The following is a 20023-nucleotide window of genomic DNA, read 5'->3' as shown; positions in this document are numbered from 1 at the left end:
AACCTATTGAGGACAACTGAAAAATGGATTTGAGGCCCATCTGAGTCTAATTCTATTGTGGAACTGAACTGAAGCCCATCATTAAACTGAATGAATGGCAATAATGAAACTGAATCAAAGCCCATATTTAAACCAAATCACTGTCAATCATGGAACTGAGTCAAGGCTCATCTTTAAACTGAATCCGTGTCAATCATGGAACTGAATCAAGGCTCATCTTTAAACCGAATCCGTGTCAATCATGGAACTGAATCAAGGCTCATCTTTAAACCGAATCAATGTCAATCATGGAACTGAGTCAAGGCTCATCTTTAAACCGAATCAATGTCAATCATGGAACTGAGTCAAGGCTCATCTTTAAACTGAATCCGTGTCAATCATGGAACTGAATCAAGGCTCATCTTTAAACTGAATCCGTGTCAATCATGGAACTGAATCAAGGCTCATCTTTAAACCGAATCCGTGTCAATCATGGAACTGAATCAAGGCTCATCTTTAAACCGAATCAATGTCAATCATGGAACTGAGTCAAAGCTCATCTTTAAACAGAATCAATGTCTATCATGGAACTGAGTCAAGGCTCATCTTTAAACCAAATCCATGTCAATCATGGAACTGAGTCAAGGCTCATCTTTAAACCGAATCCGTGTCAATCATGGAACTGAATCAAGGCTCATCTTTAAACCGAATCAATGTCAATCATGGAACTGAGTCAAAGCTCATCTTTAAACAGAATCAATGTCTATCATGGAACTGAGTCAAGGCTCATCTTTAAACCGAATCAATGTCAATCATGGAACTGAGTCAAGGCTCATCTTTAAACCAAATCCGTGTCAATCATGGAACTGAATCAAGGCTCATCTTTAAACCGAATCTGTGCCAATCATGGAACTGAATCAAGGCTCATCTTTAAACCGAATCAATGTCAATCATGGAACTGAGTCAAGGCTCATCTTTAAACCAAATCCATGTCAATCATGGAACTGAGTCAAGGCTCATCTTTAAACCGAATCCGTGTCAATCATGGAACTGAATCAAGGCTCATCTTTAAACTGAATCCGTGTCAATCATGGAACTGAATCAAGGCTCATCTTTAAACCGAATCCGTGTCAATCATGGAACTGAATCAAGGCTCATCTTTAAACCGAATCTGTGCCAATCATGGAACTGAATCAAGGCTCATCTTTAAACCGAATCAATGTCAATCATGGAACTGAGTCAAGGCTCATCTTTAAACCGAATCAATGTCAATCATGGAACTGAGTCAAGGCTCATCTTTAAACCGAATCCGTGTCAATCATGGAACTGAATCAAGGCTCATCATTAAACCGAATCAATGTCAATCATGGAACTGAGTCAAGGCTCATCTTTAAACCGAATCAATGTCAATCATGGAACTGAGTCAAGGCTCATCATTAAACCGAATCAATGTCAATCATGGAACTGAATCGAAGCTCATCTTTAAACCGAATCCGTGTCAATCATGGAACTGAATCAAGGCTCATCTTTAAACCGAATCTGTGCCAATCATGGAACTGAATCAAGGCTCATCTTTAAACCGAATCAATGTCAATCATGGAACTGAGTCAAGGCTCATCTTTAAACCGAATCAATGTCAATCATGGAACTGAGTCAAGGCTCATCTTTAAACCGAATCCGTGTCAATCATGGAACTGAATCAAGGCTCATCATTAAACCGAATCAATGTCAATCATGGAACTGAGTCAAGGCTCATCTTTAAACCGAATCAATGTCAATCATGGAACTGAGTCAAGGCTCATCATTAAACCGAATCAATGTCAATCATGGAACTGAATCGAAGCTCATCTTTAAACCGAATCCGTGTCAATCATGGAACTGAATCGAAGCTCATCATTAAACCGAGTTAATCTATCCATCCATTATCTGTAACCGCTTATCCAATTCAGGGTCACGGTGGGTCCAGAGCCTACCTGGAATCATTGGGCGCAAGGCGGGAATACACCCTGGAGGGGACACCAGTCCTTCACAGGGCAACACAGACACACACACATTCATTCACACCTACGGACACTTTCGAGTCGCCAATCCACCTGCAACGTGTGTTTTTTTGGACTGTGGGAGGAAATCGGAGCACCTGGAGGAAACCCACGCGGACACGGGGAGAACACACCAACTCCTCACAGACAGGCACCCGGAGCGGGAATCGAACCCACAACCTCCAGGCCCCTGGAGCTGTGTGACTGCGACACTAACCTGCTGCGCCACCGTGCCGCCCACAACCGAGTTAATGTTAAAAATAAAACTGAATAGAAGCTCAACTTTAAACCCAATCGAAGTCTGTCACGGAACTGAATCAAGGTGATTTTTTAAACCAAATTAATGTCAATCACTGAACTGAAGCAAGGCCCATCTTTAAACTGAATCTGAACTGAATCGAGGCTGAACTGAAATGAATTGTGGTCCTTTTTAAAATCAAAACAGTGTCCATAGCTAAATGTATTTAAGGCTCAGCAATAAACTGAACTGAGATCTGTTGTTGAAATGAAGAGAGGTCTGACTTTAACCCTTAACTGACCACTGAGGTCCATCACTGTGCCAGGCACAGTTATTGTAGAAGGGAGACACAGGCTGCATCACTGTCACACAGCTCCATGGTCCTAGGGTCTGGCCTCTCCTTATATAACTGTGCTTCTTATGCACACTGCTTATCATGAGTGTCTGCTTTTAATCCATCTGTGGAGACTGATTAAAGCAGTAGTTTCTGTGTTCACTCAGGCAAGACCTTCGCTGGAGAACCAGTGTCAGCAGCAGAAATTAATGACCAATTAGCTCCCAGTGTCTGGGCTTTATTGCTGAGCGTCTTCATTACTCTGTCACACAAATGTGTTCTCTCCAAAAAGTCCAGGCCTAGTCTTAATGAAGCCAAAAAGCCAGAGGCCAAAGAACTGCTAATGCTAACTCTGGTAGCTATTAAGTTTACTACACAATCTACTTTTAGTAGTGCACAAAAAGTAATCTTTAATTAAAAGGTAATTGCAAGGAAGTAATCATTTTCCATGGTACGTTTAAGGCCTGTGAAGCCTCTATACAGAAATATTAGTTCATAATTTTTCCAAAAACTAGACCTCGCTGTTAAACATGTTTTATATGAACAGTTTTTAACAATGTAAAAAAAAAAAAACAATTCCAAGCACTTCACACTTGGACAAGACACACACACACACACACACACACACACACAAACCTAAGGACATGGGATTTTAATACTCAGGAAACATAAACAAAAAACACCATGGGTGCTGTGGCAACAGGCCGTGCTCAGGTGCAGGGGGTGACAAGGGTGGGGCTAGGGGTGGAGCAAGGGTGGACAAACAGAAACAAAACAAAAACAAAAGGCCACAGACAAGAGAGAGAAACAAGAAATGAATAGAGAAAAAGACAAGAGCAAGGCAGCAAGGGACTGAAGTGAAGATGTGTGTGTGTGTGTGTGTGTGTATGAGAGAGAGAGAGAGAGAGAGAGAGAGACAGAGAGAGAGAGAGAGAGAGAGGAAGGTGAGATCATCAGTGTTATGAGGAGTCTTCCGTCATGTTTAATGATGATTTCCTACAGCAGTGATGCACCTTCTCTCTTGCAGCTCCTGCCTCTGACTCACCCCATCACTGAGGGAGCTGAGAAACATTGTTCCGTTGCTCATGACAACCTGCCAAATGAGAGCTGGACCACCCTTTCACTGTGTGTGTGAGTGTGTGTAGGATGTAGAGAGCGCTCTAATCCCAGCCCCTCTTTTTGGACACAGAAGTGCTCAGTGTTGGTGTATGATGCCCCCTGCTGGTGGATGTGCACAAATACTTCAGAGCAGTGTTGATAGTTACTTATTATTATTATAGTACATCTTGGGTGGATTCATATTATTCACAGTGTAATCATTTGACTTCTACATAACAGTGGGTGAATCGGATTAAACTTTCAAACTCAAATTACTTACTTACACCTTAGCCATTAACTGCAAAGTCTAATCCTGCTTTTTATTTTATTCAAGACTATTTTATACAAGACTATTAACAGTATCCATATTACAGCATTAAAATACTCAGGGTTTATTACATTACTGATATTACTCAAGTGGGCGGCAGGTAGTGTCACAGTCACACAGCTCCAGGGACCTGGAGGTTGTGGGTTTGAGTCCCGCTCCAAGTGACCCTCTGTGTTCTCCCTGTGTCTGCGTGGGTTTCCTCCGGGTGACTGTCTGTGAGGAGTGTGGTGTGTTCTCTCTGTGTCTGCGTAGGTTTCCTCCGGGTGCTCCGGTTTCCTCCCACGCTCCAAAAACACACGTTGGTAGGTGGATTGGCGACTCATAATTGTCTGTGAATGTGTGTTTGTATGTGAGGGACTGGCGCCCCCTCCAGGGTGTGGTCCCACCTTGTGCCCAGTGATTCCGGGTAGGCTCCGCACCCACCGTGACCCTGAAGTGGACAAGTGCTTACAGACTATGAATGAAAACATATTACTCAAGTGATTTTTGGATGCAAACCACTCACTTTTTATATTTAACTCACTCACTCACCCACTCACTCACTCACCCACTCACTCACTCACTCAGTCACTCACTCACTCACTCACCCACTCACTCACTCACTCACTCACTCACTCACTCACTCACTCACTCACTCACACACACTCACTCACTCACCTTTAGCAACAGTGCCACAAGATGTTGCTAAAGACGCTGGAGCCTCTTTCCCCCGTAGTTGCCATATCCGGACGTGTTTAAGTTTGTGGGCTCAGGAAGTGACTAAGAAAACTGCTGTGATATGAACAGAATATTAATATTATAAACCAATGGAACCAGTCAGAGAATCCCTCCATCGTTAAGAAAATCCACCAGAACCGTGGAAATGGAGTAAGGATTAAAGCTATTCTACCCACTCCTGCTCCATGAATGAACTAACTACTTTGGATATATATATATATATATATATATATATATATATATATATATATATATAGAGAGAGAGAGAGAGAGAGAGAGAGTTGGGAAGTAACCATGTGGTGTTATTTACCCTGGTAGAATAACTCCCAGGACTCCAGGACCCCCTCCACTGCAACATGGTTCAGTTATGATGCTAAGATGCCCACTGTAGGTGAGTTGGACAGTGGACAGTTTGGACACACTGATCATTCTACAGCTACACAGCTTCATACACAGGCTCCGGTCCCACATCAGAACTTTAACAGGATGAAGCCATTATAGAGAATGAATGAATGAATGTTTTAGCCCTCATTAAAGTGGCTAATGATTTCACATGTCAGTTTCTCTCAAATAAAACACATCAACTCTTCTCTGGCCAAGACCTCTTCGGTGTCTGAAGCCGTGAGGACCACTGCTGTGACACATGGCTAAAATGATCACCACTGACAGTACATCCCCTTCTCACGCTGTGGGTTTATCATCCGTTCATCTGTACTGCATTGCTTTGACTTCAGCGCACATAAGGCTACAGTATTCGGAGGCTGTATAAGCCCACCATTACTGCACAGTGTCTAGCAGACTTCAGTCTTACTCCTAAAAAAGCCAGTGCCAGTGATCAGACCTGACCGGCCGATCAGCTACATTTGGAACAAGGAGGGGGAACCGTGTGAATTTGTTTTTTGGTTGGACTGGTCCTTTAAAGCATGTCCACTGGTTTGCAAACGGGCAGCTGTGCTGTAAACCGCGAAGAGCTGAGTTTACATAAATGCTCTCCGGCTCAGGTCCTAAACACCGATTGTTGTGTGTAATTTGAGTCTCTCGACCTCAGGCCTCATTTGCAGAGCTTGTGTACCGTGAACTCCAGAAACTTAAACAAATCTCCTGAAGCAGCTCCAATGAGCCAGAGCAGCGCAGCTTCCTCAGAAACACTTAAATGTACTCAGCCTCTGAGGGGCCGCTTCCATTTAAAAGGTAAACGGTTATATTCACCAACAAAATTAACAATATACATATATTTACCAGTGATTTTTCACCGTTTTTTACCTTTTCTGTGACATGGACATCACCAAATGGTGGACCTCAGGCCTGAACTGGACTGGTCTGGATCTGTGATTAATATTTATGATAATTATTAATTTGTAATAAATAAATGAGAATCAATCATAACGTTCATGAAGTGCTACTTTTTAAGACAGTCGTGTCTATAGCTAAAACCGCTACATACAGTAGCTTCTCTGAACTGAGCCCGTCCATTTGTAGTTTAAGTTGCATGGCTAGTTCCTTATAGGGCTCGACAATAACTCAATATCAATATATAATCACAATATAAAATGTTTTAGTAACAATATGATTTTTAAACACATTTTCAGTATTTCATTCATTCATTCATTATCTGTAACCCTTATCCAGTTCAGGGTCGCGGTGGGTCCAGACCCTACCTGGAATCATTGGGCGCAAGGCAGTAATACACCCTGGAGGGGGCGCCAGTCCTTCACAGGGCAACACAGAACTACACACACACCTACGGACACATTTGAGTCGCCAATCCACCTACCAACGTGTGTTTTTGGACTGTGGGAGGAAACCAGAGCACCCGGAGGAAACCCATGCAGACACAGAGAGAACACACCACACTCCTCACAGACAGTCACCCGGAGGAAACCCACACAGACACAGAGAGAACACACCACACTCCTCACAGACAGTCACCCGGAGGAAACCCACACAGACACAGAGAGAACACACCACACTCCTCACAGACAGTCACCCGGAGGAAACCCACGCAGACACAGAGAGAACACACCACACTCCTCAAAGACAGTCACCCGGAGGAAACCCACACAGACACAGGGAGAACAAAACACACTCCTCACAGACAGTCACCCGGAGGAAACCCACACAGACACAGAGAGAACACACCACACTCCTCACAGACAGTCACCCGGAGGAAACCCACACAGACACAGAGAGAACACACCACACTCCTCACAGACAGTCACCCGGAGGAAACCCACACAGACACAGAGAGAACACACCACACTCCTCACAGACAGTCACCCGGAAGAAACCCACACAGACACAGAGAGAACACACCACACTCCTCACAGACAGTCACCCGGAGGAAACCCACACAGACACAGAGAGAACACACCACACTCCTCACAGACAGTCACCCGGAGGAAACCCACACAGACACAGAGAGAACACACCACACTCCTCACAGACAGTCACCCGGAAGAAACCCACACAGACACAGAGAGAACACACCACACTCCTCACAGACAGTCACCCGGAGGAAACCCACACAGACACAGAGAGAACACACCACACTCCTCACAGACAGTCACCCGGAGGAAACCCACACAGACACAGAGAGAACACACCACACTCCTCACAGACAGTCACCCGGAGGAAACCCACACAGACACAGAGAGAACACACCACACTCCTCACAGACAGTCACCCGGAGGAAACCCACACAGACACAGAGAGAACACACCACACTCCTCACAGACAGTCACCCGGAAGAAACCCACACAGACACAGGGAGAACACAACACACTCCTCACAGACAGTCACCCGGAGGAAACCCACGCGGACACAGGGAGAACACACCAACTCCTCACAGACAGTCACCCGGAGCGGGAATCGAACCCAATCGAATCCAGGCCCCTGGAGCTGTGTGACTGCGACACCTACCTGCTGCTCCACCGTGCCGCCTTTCAGTATTTCAGTTTATATTAATACTAACGATCATTACAAGGCACTGCCATCAGTTCATTGCACTCAATTTTAAAGTTAGTTTAAAAATATAAAGACTGACAAAGCCAAGAGGTTGTTGTTTGATGGCGATGTCATGTTGCTTTCAGTTCTTGGCCGTTTTTTTTTTCTGTGGAATTATATCGTATCGACCGAAATTAAGAAATATATCGTGATATAAATTTTGCACATATCGTCCAGCTCTGGTATGTTAAGACAGAGCAAGAGGGACGTTAATGTTAGGACAGCATGGTTTTCCACAAAATAATGTATTATTAAGCTCCAATTAATTCATTATTAATGCAGTAGCATTAATTATCAGCAGCATCAATGTGAGATGAAGAAGAAAAGAAAAACAAATGAAATTTGGACCTTTGCTGAGTGGACATTTTAGCAACTGGGCCTCGCTGAATTTTAATTGGAAACCCCTAGCGACTCGTAGATTACTCACGTTAATCAACTTGCTGAGGAGTCCTGGAAGGATCCAGCTAATGCTCCAATTGAGTGGGTTCTCCTCTTGTTTAAAACAGCTTTCACCGTAAAGAATCTCAGGCACATCCAGGCCACTAGGTGGCACTAAAATGGCTGTTTCATAATTTGAAGTAAAATCATTGGGGAAAATGAGCGAATGCCCCTTGAGGAAGGCAACAAAGTAAGTAATTTCAGGGGCGCGGTGTAATATGAGCTGATATAATTTTATATTTCATACTACAGTGTAGTAGTTTATTTTTTTGCTCTTGGGCTCCCCCTACAGTTGCACTGTGAAAATCACTTTTACAGCACTGTCGTGAAATAAAGAAGAGGGGTGAGGGCGTGCTGGTGGTTACCTACCCTCCACCAAAAGTTACATAGTGTAGTTTCTGCAGTGCTGAGCCCGGAGAAGCAACAACATAGGCAGTTTTGTCCCTATCACAGGCCAGTGAAGCATCACAATGACTTTGAAGCTGTAATTTTAAGGTAGAAATACATCCTTTCAGCGATACTTTGCTGACCCATAGATCATTTCCCAGTTGTCATTGTTCTTAAAATATTTTCACAAGAGGCACTCAGCATAAACATACAGCATTTCCTCTGTGTACACACTGCCAGTGGGATGCTCTGGAGGTCTCCAAGACCAAGCTTTGGCCAGATGGGTATAACCCCCCCTCCCAGTCTTTCATTCAGTATCTTTGGGATGAACTAGAATGTCATTTGTGATCCAGAACTAATCATCCAATACCAGAACGTATCCTCACTCATACCAATGTGGCAGAATCCAATCAAATCCTCAGTGTTCCACTGTCTTGTGTGTAGCCATTTTAGGAGAGCAGAATTTGTTACTGCAGCACAAAGAGAACACAGTTTTAATAACCTCGATTTACGAAGAAACATTGAGCAAACGTGTCTGCAAACCTTTGGCGGCGGGGGAGGAGGGCTGTTCTGGGCCTGTGCAGAAGACGAATGTAACAGTTTGTTAAACATGATTACATGACGGTCCAGTTTGGAATAAATCTGATTTAAGCAAAAGCACTTTAAATATCAGGCATTATTTCTTGATTCATCCATCAGAGGTGTATTTAAATCTTTTTCTTTCAAGGGAAACCTGACAGAACACAGCTGCAGTTACATGCGTAGTTATGGGGATTAAAGGGATGTTATTATATATTTTAAAATCTAATTTAAACATAGAATGAAACGAACAAAGAGAGCTAGAGCCCTCTGAGGGGGGGGGGGGGGGGGGGGGGGTTGAGCTGTTCAGCGGCACTGTGTTAATGGCAGTTCAAAAAGAGCTGGTGGCTGAGACCACTGTGTATGAATGGGGGTGTGTCTTAGCTACCAGGTGGCATTCATGCCCCCCCCCCCTCGGCATGTGTTTTTGAACTGTGGAAGGAAACACACCACACTCCTCACAGGTGGTGACCCGAGGCGGGGTTCAATCCCAGAACCCTGAGGGCCCTGGAGCTGTGCGGCTGCGACACCATCAGCACCGCCACTTTAACCACCACTTCAAATAACAACTTACTGACACACTCGTACATTTCCCAACATAATCTTTAATTCGTATATAGAATTTCCTTGTCTTTTATGTCTACAAAATATAATACACGTCAGCTCATGAAAGCAGAGATAGATAGAAATATCAACAACTCAGTTTCAAATCTGAACCATAGCAAAGGATTCTGACAGCAGGGGTACACAGGTGTGTGAGAGCAAACAATGCAATTTCTATCGGTTCTCAGAAACAAATACAAATATATTATTTTTATTTGAACTGAATGAACAATGGTAGAAAAAAACACCAAATCAAAACGCTTAAATAATATTAAAAATAATAATAATGATGATTTTTTAATTATAATTTTTTAGTGCTTGGCCCCGTAGCAATTACAAGAAAGTGTTGAGTGATGAGCATTTTAGTATCAACATGTAATTACTGGAAATGTAATTGGTCAATCATGTATGGCAAGTTTATGCACGACATCTTGGGATGAGAAAGAGAGAAGAATGGAAAAGAGAGAGAGAGAGAGAGAGAGAGAGCACATTCACATACGCCAATCTAAGTGCAATCCATTTCATAAATGCTATTGTTTCTGAAACCTTTCTCTGTTCTTAGTCGTCTTCATTTCTTCATACCTCCTTTATTTCCCTCGTATTTCGTTCCTTCGTCACTCCTCCAGATTCGCCCTCGCTCGTCCTCCTCGCGGGTGCGCTTCTTTTTCCCCTCACGTTTCTAAGTCTGCTCCGTTGCCATAGAAACCCTCTGGTCAGCCGCTGGCAGGTGAGGTGTGCACAGTTGTCACAAGGGCTCACTGTTACCAGGCAGCAAGCCAACGTCTACAGAGAGGGACGAGAGAGAGAGAGGAATTAAAACTCCAGAAGGAATAGGTTTTATTTGTAAATATAAAATAATAATAAATATACAATTATACATATATACAATAATAAACAATATATGATGCTGAATATTATATGGAGGTGTTATCCATAATAAGAAAAATAAACTGAAGTAAATGTAATAATCATGTATATATATATAAAAACACAAAAAAGTAAGGAAATTTGTGTTTGGTAAATTATTTATTTGTTCTAACAATGCTTCTTGCCTATAAATCTTACACCATTGGAAACCCTGTTAATTTCCCTTTTAAATGGTGCCACATTTGTAAGAAACATGCATTTGTGGGATGAGAAGCAGAACTGAGTATGTGGGTTGCGCCCATGAAAAATTCGCCAAATCCTCTCTACCAATGCCAAACAGCTTATTCTGCCATTGACTCATTTGGTGTTTGCTGGACTGGATGATTGAAGTTTGAAGAAACTAGACATTTTTACAAACAGGGGCCTCAGTAGTGTATGGAAGAACCAAACACAGCCACAACAGCCTGGCACCTCCCACCTGCTGTGGGATGGTATCCCATTCTTCAGCCAGCATTTGTCACAAGTCACATGTCTCTCTGCATTGAGATTGCCTTCAATGATGACAAGCCTCGTTTTTCCAGTGAGGGAGATTCCGCCCCACACCATCACATAAAATATGCTGTTTGGCATTGACAGAGGATTTGGTGAATTTTTAATGGGCTCAACCCACATACTCAGCTCTGCATACAAATCCAGTTAAGCAGTTAAACTATATTTACTTGAGATTATTTTGTTTTAAATTCAGAGCTATTGCAGGGGTGCAGCAGAACAAATGAATGAAATACATAATGCACTATTTGACTTTTTCACTTTATTTCATTGTGTTTAATAAGACGTTGCAGTTTTGTATGAACTACAGAGTTTAAAATAAATTCCTTTGGAGTTTGGCATGTATGAGTGGGGGGCTGAGTATGATTGGGGGGCTGAGTATGAGTGGGGGGCTGAGTATGATTGGGGGGCTGAGTATGAGTGGGGGGCTGGGTTTGAGTGGAGGGCTGAGTATGAGTGGGGGGCTGAGTATGAGTGGGGGCTGAGTATGAGTGGGGGGCTGAGTATGAGTGGGGGGCTGAGTATGAGTGGGGGGCTGGGTTTGAGTGGAGGGCTGAGTATGAGTGGGGGCTGAGTATGAGTGGGGGCTGAGTATGAGTGTGGGGCTAAGTATGAGTGGGGGGGCTGAGTATGAGTGGGGGGCTGAGTATGAGTGGAGAGCTGAGTATGAGTGGGGGGCTGAGTATGAGTGGGGGGGCCGAGTATGAGTGGAGAGCTGAGTATGAGTGGGCGGCTGAGTATGAGTGGGGGGCTGAGTATGAGTGGGGGGCTGAGTATGGGTGGAGAGCTGAGTATGAGTGGGGGGCTGGGTTTGAGTGGAGGGCTGAGTATGAGTGGAGGGCTGAGTATGAGTGGGGGGCTGATTATGAGTGGGGGGCTGAGTATGAGTGGGGGGCTGGGTTTGAGTGGGGGGCTGAGTATGAGTGGGGGGCTGGGTTTGAGTGGAGGGCTGAGTATGAGTGGGGGGCTGAGTATGAGTGGGGGGCTGAGTATGAGTGGGGGGCTGAGTATGAGTGGGGGCTGAGTATGAGTGGGGGGCTGAGTATGAGTGGAGAGCTGAGTATGGGTGGGGGCTGAGTATGAGTGGGGGGCTGGGTTTGAGTGGAGGGCTGAGTATGAGTGGGGGGCTGAGTATGAGTGGGAGGCTGAGTTTGAGTGGAGGGCTGAGTATGAGTGGAGGGCTGAGTATGAGTGGGGGGCTGAGTATGAGTGGGGGGCTGAGTATGAGTGGAGGGCTGAGTATGAGTGGGGGGCTGAGTATGAGTGGAGGGCTGAGTATGAGTGGGGGGCTGAATATGAGGGGGGGGCTGAGTATGAGTGGAGGAGTGAGTATGAGTGGGGGGCTGAGTATGAGTGGGGGGCTGAGTATGAGTGGAGGGCTGAGTATGAGTGGGGGGCTGAGTATGAGTGGGGGGCTGAGTATGAGTGGGGGGCTGAGTATGAGTGGAGGGCTGAGTATGAGTGGGGGGCTGAGTATGAGTGGGGGGGTGAGTATGAGTGGGGGGCTGAGTATGAGTGGAGGGCTGAGTATGAGTGGAGGGCTGAGTATGAGTGGGGGGCTGAGTATGAGTGGAGGGCTGAGTATGAGTGGGGGGCTGAGTATGAGTGTGTGTGTGTCTGTATGATCCTGGGGGCATTCTGAGTACAAATAGTGAGTCTGAATATTTAACTGCACTCCTAAACAACCTGTCTACTTCTGTGCTGCGTAAACGCTAGTCTCGTATCCCAAACGTCTTATTTTTCATTTATGAGTGGGGCTCATAAGCAGCTCTGCCTCTGGTTAATACAGAGGTCATTATGATGATAATCTACCCACCTTTACATGAAAATACAGCACTGGGAAAAAGGATACAAATACACAGTAATACACACACTCACAGATATAAACACACAAACACACACACGCACACAGTACCAGGGTGTTCCAGGGATTGGTTTCTGTTTTGGGGGAGTCTAGGTTTTTTCACAGGGGGGTTGCGGGAGTTTGGGGGCTTCTCCAGGTTATTGGGGCTGTCCCTGTCTGTGCCTGGGGTAAAAGGGGGACAAGACACAAGGACACAGTCAGGACACACTTAACACACATACACACACACTTGTACACACAAATATTAGGATGATGCAGTGTCAGAACACATTAATGCACTGAATTTACATCAGTAAACATCAGTAGATCCAAAACAAGTCTATATTTTATGATGAACCCACTGTGGACACTGTAGGCATTAAACAAAATGAGAAGCTCAAGTTCAACATCCAGTACAAGGATCCAGAAGCCCCCCGGTGTAGGTTTGGTTACCCAGGCAAGGAACTGAACCCCTGGTTTATCCTTTAGAAAGCATTGGGGTCGCCCACAATCTTTCACAATCCGCATCTGAAGATCCTGATGTCCCTCTAGTGCAGAATGTTATAGGAATATATTAAACATGAACGTCATTCCAGGACAGCTACGCTGAGACACATTACAAAGGTGTGGAGCGTGTAGGACTTCACAAATCAAGTCGTGTGAAAGAAGTGAGAATCAGCACAGTTGCTGTCTGAGGTGCTGAAATCCCATATCTCCGTGGTGAACTAAACTTGCTGTAGCTTTTATTTCTCTTTTTTTAAGAGCTTTAACATGAGAAATGCCACATGCCGGTGAAGGCCAGCAGGTCACACATTTCACCACTCCGTCCTTTGATATGATTAAAGTCTTGTCAAACAGTCACTTCAAGTGGTTCCGTGTGAAATAGTGCTTTGTAGAAAAATTCCCTACTCTTTGATATGCTGCTAACTACTAGAACCAGAGTCCTGAGGTCTTAAAGGCAAATACAGCCAAATATCTGCTTAAAACCACTGCCATTCAAATGACAAGCTATGGTTTAATTCCCTATTCAAGCACTACATTCTATATTAAGGTAAGTCCTTGGGCAAGACTCCTAACCTAAACTTCTATGAATCTCTTACAACTGAAATAGGATTAAAATCTGGAAAAACAACATCTGGGAAATACAGTAAATGTAAAGGTATCTGCTATCAAAAGTGACCAGTGAACCTACAGGTGCCTTCCGGGATTTCATGTGTAGTGTTGATAACAGTAAAGGAGTGGTAAATCTGTCCCGAACTTACCTCTCCTCAATGAAAGGATTTAAAACAGGTTTTATTCGCACTCTTAACCCAAAACTACCATAAAGCCTTGCCTGAGTCATTACATACTGTCTTCATCTTGTTGCTAATTGTGTACGGCATGGCTTTTAAGGCACTAAAAACGTCAGATGTCTGGTTCCTATCACCCCCACTGTAAAGAAGCCTGAGTCATAGATGATAATGCCAGCGCTTGGACCTGTGTGCCACAAAAACAACAATGGAATACTGTCCAAGAAAAAGAATTACATACATTTCTTTCTAAAATGTGCTGGTCCACCTTAAGTGGCGCAGCAGTGACATCCTAGTGTCTAAGCTTCTCAGTAGAATTGTCCACTCCACCTTAAATGGTCATTTCATTCTATTTGGACTTAGAATTAACTGCTACAGATGTCTGGTCCCTGTCAGCACCGCTGTAAACAACAGAACATTTCACATCAGTCCATTTCATTAAAACTGAACCATTGAATTTGCAGAAATCTGGGATGTTTTTAAAGAATGGAACATGTCGAATAATAAGTAATGTTTTTGGTTACAGAAATTATGACTGTTCAGACCAAAAAACTGGAACTGGAGGGGAACAGTGTGTTTATATATGTATCTGCATGCAAATAAACCGGCTGCATACCTGTGTCACATGACAGAGCCTTCCTGTTGCGCTGTGGTTTGACTGGAGCCTGAGGCCTCACACTCTCTTCTCCTGTACACACACCATATGCACAAACACAGTGTGGCCAAAAGTTAATAGACACCTGCCTATTACAATCAATATTTTAATAGGAATTTTCCCCACACTGTAAAAAATTGTTGTAAATTTACAGCAAGTCTGCTGCCAGTATTTTACTGTAAATCACAGTATTTACAGTAAATTATTGTATTACTCAATTACAGTAATATGCTGTAAATTTGAAATACAGTAGTGTTCCTGTAAAAATATGGTAAATGGCTGGGAACTCTGCTGCCAGTATTTTACTGTAAATCGCAATATTTACAGTAAATTATTGTATTATTCAACTACAGTAATATGCTGCAAATTTGAAATACAGTAGTGTTCCTGTAAAAATATGGTAAATGGCTGGGAACTCTGCTGCCAGTATTTTACTGTAAATCGCAATATTTACAGTAAATTATTGTATTATTCAACTACAGTAATATGCTGCAAATTTGAAATACAGTAGTGTTCCTGTAAAAATACGGTAAATGCCTGGGAACTCTGCTGCCAGTATTTTACTGTAACATTTACAAGAAATTTTTTACAGTGCATTTACTGCAGCAAATTCTGAAACATTTCTCTGAAGACCTGATGGCATTCAAACAGGATTGGATCATTAATTATTGACCAAAGTCATCCCAAAAGTACTGGATGGACCTCCATCACTTCTGAGAAAGCAGTGTCACTCCTTCACAGAAGGGGCCTATGTCTCTGCAAACTTTTCTCCTTGAAATTTCCTTATATTAATTATACTATTTATTAATTGCATGGTTTAGATCGCACTAAATGACCTACAACACACACACACACACACCTATGCATAACTGCTTAAGGCTTAAGGATCCCATCAACAAATGAAAAAGAGGACAGACCTTGGGTATGAGAGCGCTCAGCCAATCCTAACAGAGGCTTCGTGGAGGGCGGGGGCACAAAGGGTGGGATCTTCCTCTCACTGAGTGGTTCGGTGGGGGAGAGCATGTACGAGGCAGTCTTTGGCTACAAGTCAGAACACAATACAAACATTAGCATCAGTAGAAAACGAATAGAATCAATACTTACATTGAAGTGAATCATCGGTGGATGAAGGATAAGTGAGTGAGTGAAAGTTTACAGACACACATTCACACCTTTGCTGGGATCGGAGGGGGTTGTCCATCTATTTCTCTCGCTCGCTCTATCCCTCCATCTCTGTCTTTCTTCTCCACTCTGTTACACTCCCTCTCCCCTCCAAATTCCTCCTCTGTCCCTGAGGAACAGACAACGTTAAAAACATTAAAATTCTAATAAGCATCACTTGCTTATCCACACATTTTCCAAAATTCCTGCTTGGTTCTGAGGGAATCCGTTGTTGAGAGGGGTTTGACGTGCCCTGTTCTTGACAAAATAACAGAATCTAATTTGTACACAGTGGCAGTGATAGTAACCAGAGGTCTGGAACATTTAATTCCTCACAGAAAGTTGTCTGAAATGTTATTGTGTAGCAGTCTGAGAAAAGCTGTTACACTGACATGTATTTGTTTTTTAATAATTTATTGACGGAGGGGTACATTTAGACCCCTATAAATCAAAAGAAAAAAAGTGGGTTTAGGAGCAGAGCCAAACAAGGTCTAAATTACTGATAAGGTGTGGATTATTCGAATTAAGTCATTTCAGGACACTACACTCAGCCACATTACAGGGAAAGTGTTGAGAGCGTAGGACTTCACAAATCAAGGAGTGTGAAACAGGTGGGAATTAGCACAGTCGCTGTCCAAGGTGCTGAAAGCCAGCCCAGTTGAGGCAGTAGTACATGAAGCATTTGGTGTGATGACCAATAGACTAAAAATGGACATGATGGATACACCACGCTGTGGAAAAAACTGTGCAGGAGTTAGAGACAACACTTCATTTATTAATTTTTTAGCTGAAATTGACATGAAGTGTAAATTGTTATTTTCTCAGTGTCATGAATATATTAAACATACATATTTAAGCCTCAGATTCAGACACACTGTACGTCTGCCTTTTGCAATTTTGCTCAAATGTTTCATTCAACTGCAGGAGACTTCCTTTTGGTTTCCAGTGAAGTTGCAGGGACACACATCTCCAAAGTTTTAAAAGATTAAAGATGGCTGCATTCTCTGCTCCTCAAGATCCAACCATTTCACATTCAGGTCTTTTTGACACGTAGCATCTAGTAATCATCTCACATGGGAAGGGTGGACACAGCCGCTGGTGGATGTGTTCAGGCCTGAAGATAGATTGGAGCTTAATTTTCTTTTCTCAAAAATGAATGTTTTAAATGTTCTTTATCTGATGGGAACAGTTCTGGTGGGTAATAATTCTGCTAAAATAACTACTGTAAATTTTACAGTAAAATAGTGGCAGCAGAGTATCCAGCCATTTACTGTATTTTTACAGGAACACTACTGTATTTCAAATTTACAGCATATTACTGTAATTGAATAATACAATAATTCACTGTAAATACTGTGATTTACAGTAAAATAGTGGCAGCAGAGTATCCAGCCATTTACTGTATTTTTACAGGAACACTACTGTATTTCAAATTTACAGCATATTACTGTAATTGAATAATACAATATCCATCCATTATCTGTTTAATTTTATACATTATAATATTACAGATAATGGATGGATGGATGGAATAATACAATAATTTACTGTAAATATTGCGATTTACAGTAAAATACTGGCAGCAGAGTTCCCAGCCATTTACTGTATTTTTACAGGAACACTACTGTATTTCAAATTTACAGCATATTACTGTAATTGAGTAATACAATAATTTACTGTAAATATTGCGATTTACAGTAAAATACTGGCAGCAGAGTTCCCAGCCATTTACCGTATTTTTACAGGAACACTACTGTATTTCAGATTTACAGCATATTACTGTAATTGAATAATACAATAATTTACTGTAAATACTGTGATTTACAGTAAAATACTGGCAGCAGAGTTCCCAGCCATTTACCGTATTTTTACAGAAACACTACTGTATTTCAAATTTACAGCATATTACTGTAATTGAGTATTACAATAAAATACTGTAGCAGACTTGCTGTAAATTTACAGCAATTTTTTACAGTGTGTATCTAGACAAATATGTTTGGAAGCATTTTTCTGTAACGTATAATTGTATTTTGAAACTTTCTCCTGCTATTTTGTCATTTTACAGTAACTATTGCATAGTATTAAAAATGACAACTGTCATTTGATTCAACAGAATAAAACCTAAACAATCGTAACTTCGAACTCATCATCTTTAAATCGTCTAAACCTCACACGTACTTTTGGGTACAATGTTATCCCCAAGAACAGAACAAATCAATGAACATGCTGTTGCAGCACTTCTTCCTTCAAGGAACTCACAAAGAAAAAAGACCCAAAAAAGGTGTTCTCTCTCACCATTTTCAAACTACTTGACTTTTAGGCTGTTTTTTGTTGAATGAAACGACAGTTGTCACATTTAAGACTAAATGACTAAAGACTGGGAGAATGTTTGAATTTTTAACCTTGTACATTACACAAAACCTATTTTTACACGTCATATTTTGAACTCCTGTCTTTTTCTACTGGATTTTCTATAAACCATAAATGTTGCAGTGCCTTGTACCTGCTGATTTGAAATGTAAATGTAATAACTACTATTATAAACCATTAATTAAAAAAATAATTAATTCTGTAATGATTCTACAACTTCATGTAATTAATTACAAAATGTAAATCTAGGCACAAGAGTTTTATAGAAGGCTGCAATACCAGAGCTCTCCTGCAGGGGTCTCTGTCTGAGTTTGGCAAGACTGGGCTTGCTGCTCTGTGGAGGGGGGTTGGGTTTGGAGGGGCATGGTGTGGGACGGCCCACCGGCGCCGCTGTTCCTCTGCACCTCTCCTCTGACTGCCAGGAAGACTCCCCCCTCTGCTGGTAGTCTATCTGACTCTGACCGTCTGAGGACGGACGCCTCTCGGCCGAGTGGTCCCTCTCGGACTCCGTGACGACGTCGCAGTGTAATCGTCTGTCTGCCTCGAAGCTGATCTGTCTCTCGGTCTGAGTGTTGGGAGACGGTGTCCTGTCCCCTGCTGGGTAAGGGGGTAGCGGTCTGTCAGTTGGTGAGCGCTGACCCTGCGTCTGTCTGCCTGCTTGCTTCTCGGCCCACTGCCTCTCGCACTGCCTATCCACCTGCCTCAGGTCCGTCCACTGAGCGTCCGGCTGCTTGGGGTCCGCCCACTTCCTCTCCAAACCCCTGCTGGTCTGTCTGTAGTCGCCCCACTGCCCATCTACATGACGAGACTCCGCCCACTGCTTGCTGGCCTGTCTCTGCTGCGCCTCTGCCTGCCTGTCTATCTGCCTCAGAGTGTGTCTGTCCAGCTCTCGCTCCAAATGCCTGTCTGCTTTCCACAGCGTCTGTCTGTCCATCTCTCTGTCCATCTGCCTCAGAGCTTGCCTATCCAGCTCCCTCTCGGACGGCCGAGACGTCTGTCTCTCCAGCTCCCTCTCCAGCTTCCTCAGAGTCTGCCTCTCTGCTTCTTTCTCCGTGTGTCGGGACGACTGTCTGTTCAGTTCTCTGTCTGCGTGTCTCAGCGTCTGTCTGTCTGTCTCGTTCTCGCACTGCCTGTCTGTCTGTCTGAAGGTCTGACGGTCTGCGTCCCTGCTCATCTGTCTCTCCGCCGGCCGTATCGTCTGCCTCTCTGTCGGCTTGTCCGTCTCTCTCTCAGAGTGTCGGTCCGTTCCAGGGGGTGGGTCGTGGTCAGGCTCCGCCTCTGATTTCTGTAGCAGATGGAAAGACCAATAAAATCAAAGCAGTTAATTTCCATAGACTTGCATGCAAAAATATAGCCAGCACACCACACTCCTCACAGACAGTCACCCGGAGGAAACCCACGCAGACACAGGGAGAACACACCACACTCCTCACAGACAGTCACCTGGAGGAAACCCACAGATATATCCCTCAAATAAGATCTGTTGCTGATCTTTAAAAAAAAGCATGTTTAACCAGTTCATATAATAACATGCTGAGGCAGCTGC

The 20023-nt window shown here is 43.4% G+C and overlaps 1 protein-coding gene across 3 annotated transcripts in view; it reads right to left on the bottom strand.

The window, feature by feature from the left end:
* Positions 1-9739: 9739 nt before the first annotated feature.
* LOC136702665 (capping protein, Arp2/3 and myosin-I linker protein 3-like) overlaps positions 9740-20023 on the bottom strand; it is an 83313-nt gene continuing 73029 nt past the window's right edge. The window contains exons 35-40 of one of the 3 annotated variants that reach the window (XM_066677815.1): positions 18757-19762; positions 16119-16237; positions 15864-15987; positions 14908-14979; positions 13068-13185; positions 9740-10526 (exon numbers count right to left, since the gene is read on the bottom strand). In XM_066677815.1, coding sequence (XP_066533912.1) covers positions 10505-10526; positions 13068-13185; positions 14908-14979; positions 15864-15987; positions 16119-16237; positions 18757-19762 — 1461 coding nt within the window. In that variant the 3' untranslated portion in view covers positions 9740-10504. The remainder of the gene's footprint in view (positions 10527-13067; positions 13186-14907; positions 14980-15863; positions 15988-16118; positions 16238-18756; positions 19763-20023) is intronic. The other 2 variants (XM_066677814.1, XM_066677816.1) reach the window with 2 other exon arrangements.

Source organism: Hoplias malabaricus, chromosome 7, assembly GCF_029633855.1.
Source record: "Hoplias malabaricus isolate fHopMal1 chromosome 7, fHopMal1.hap1, whole genome shotgun sequence".
Taxonomy (NCBI): Eukaryota; Metazoa; Chordata; class Actinopteri; order Characiformes; family Erythrinidae; genus Hoplias; species Hoplias malabaricus.
This window is presented reverse-complemented; position numbering and strand designations above follow the sequence as displayed.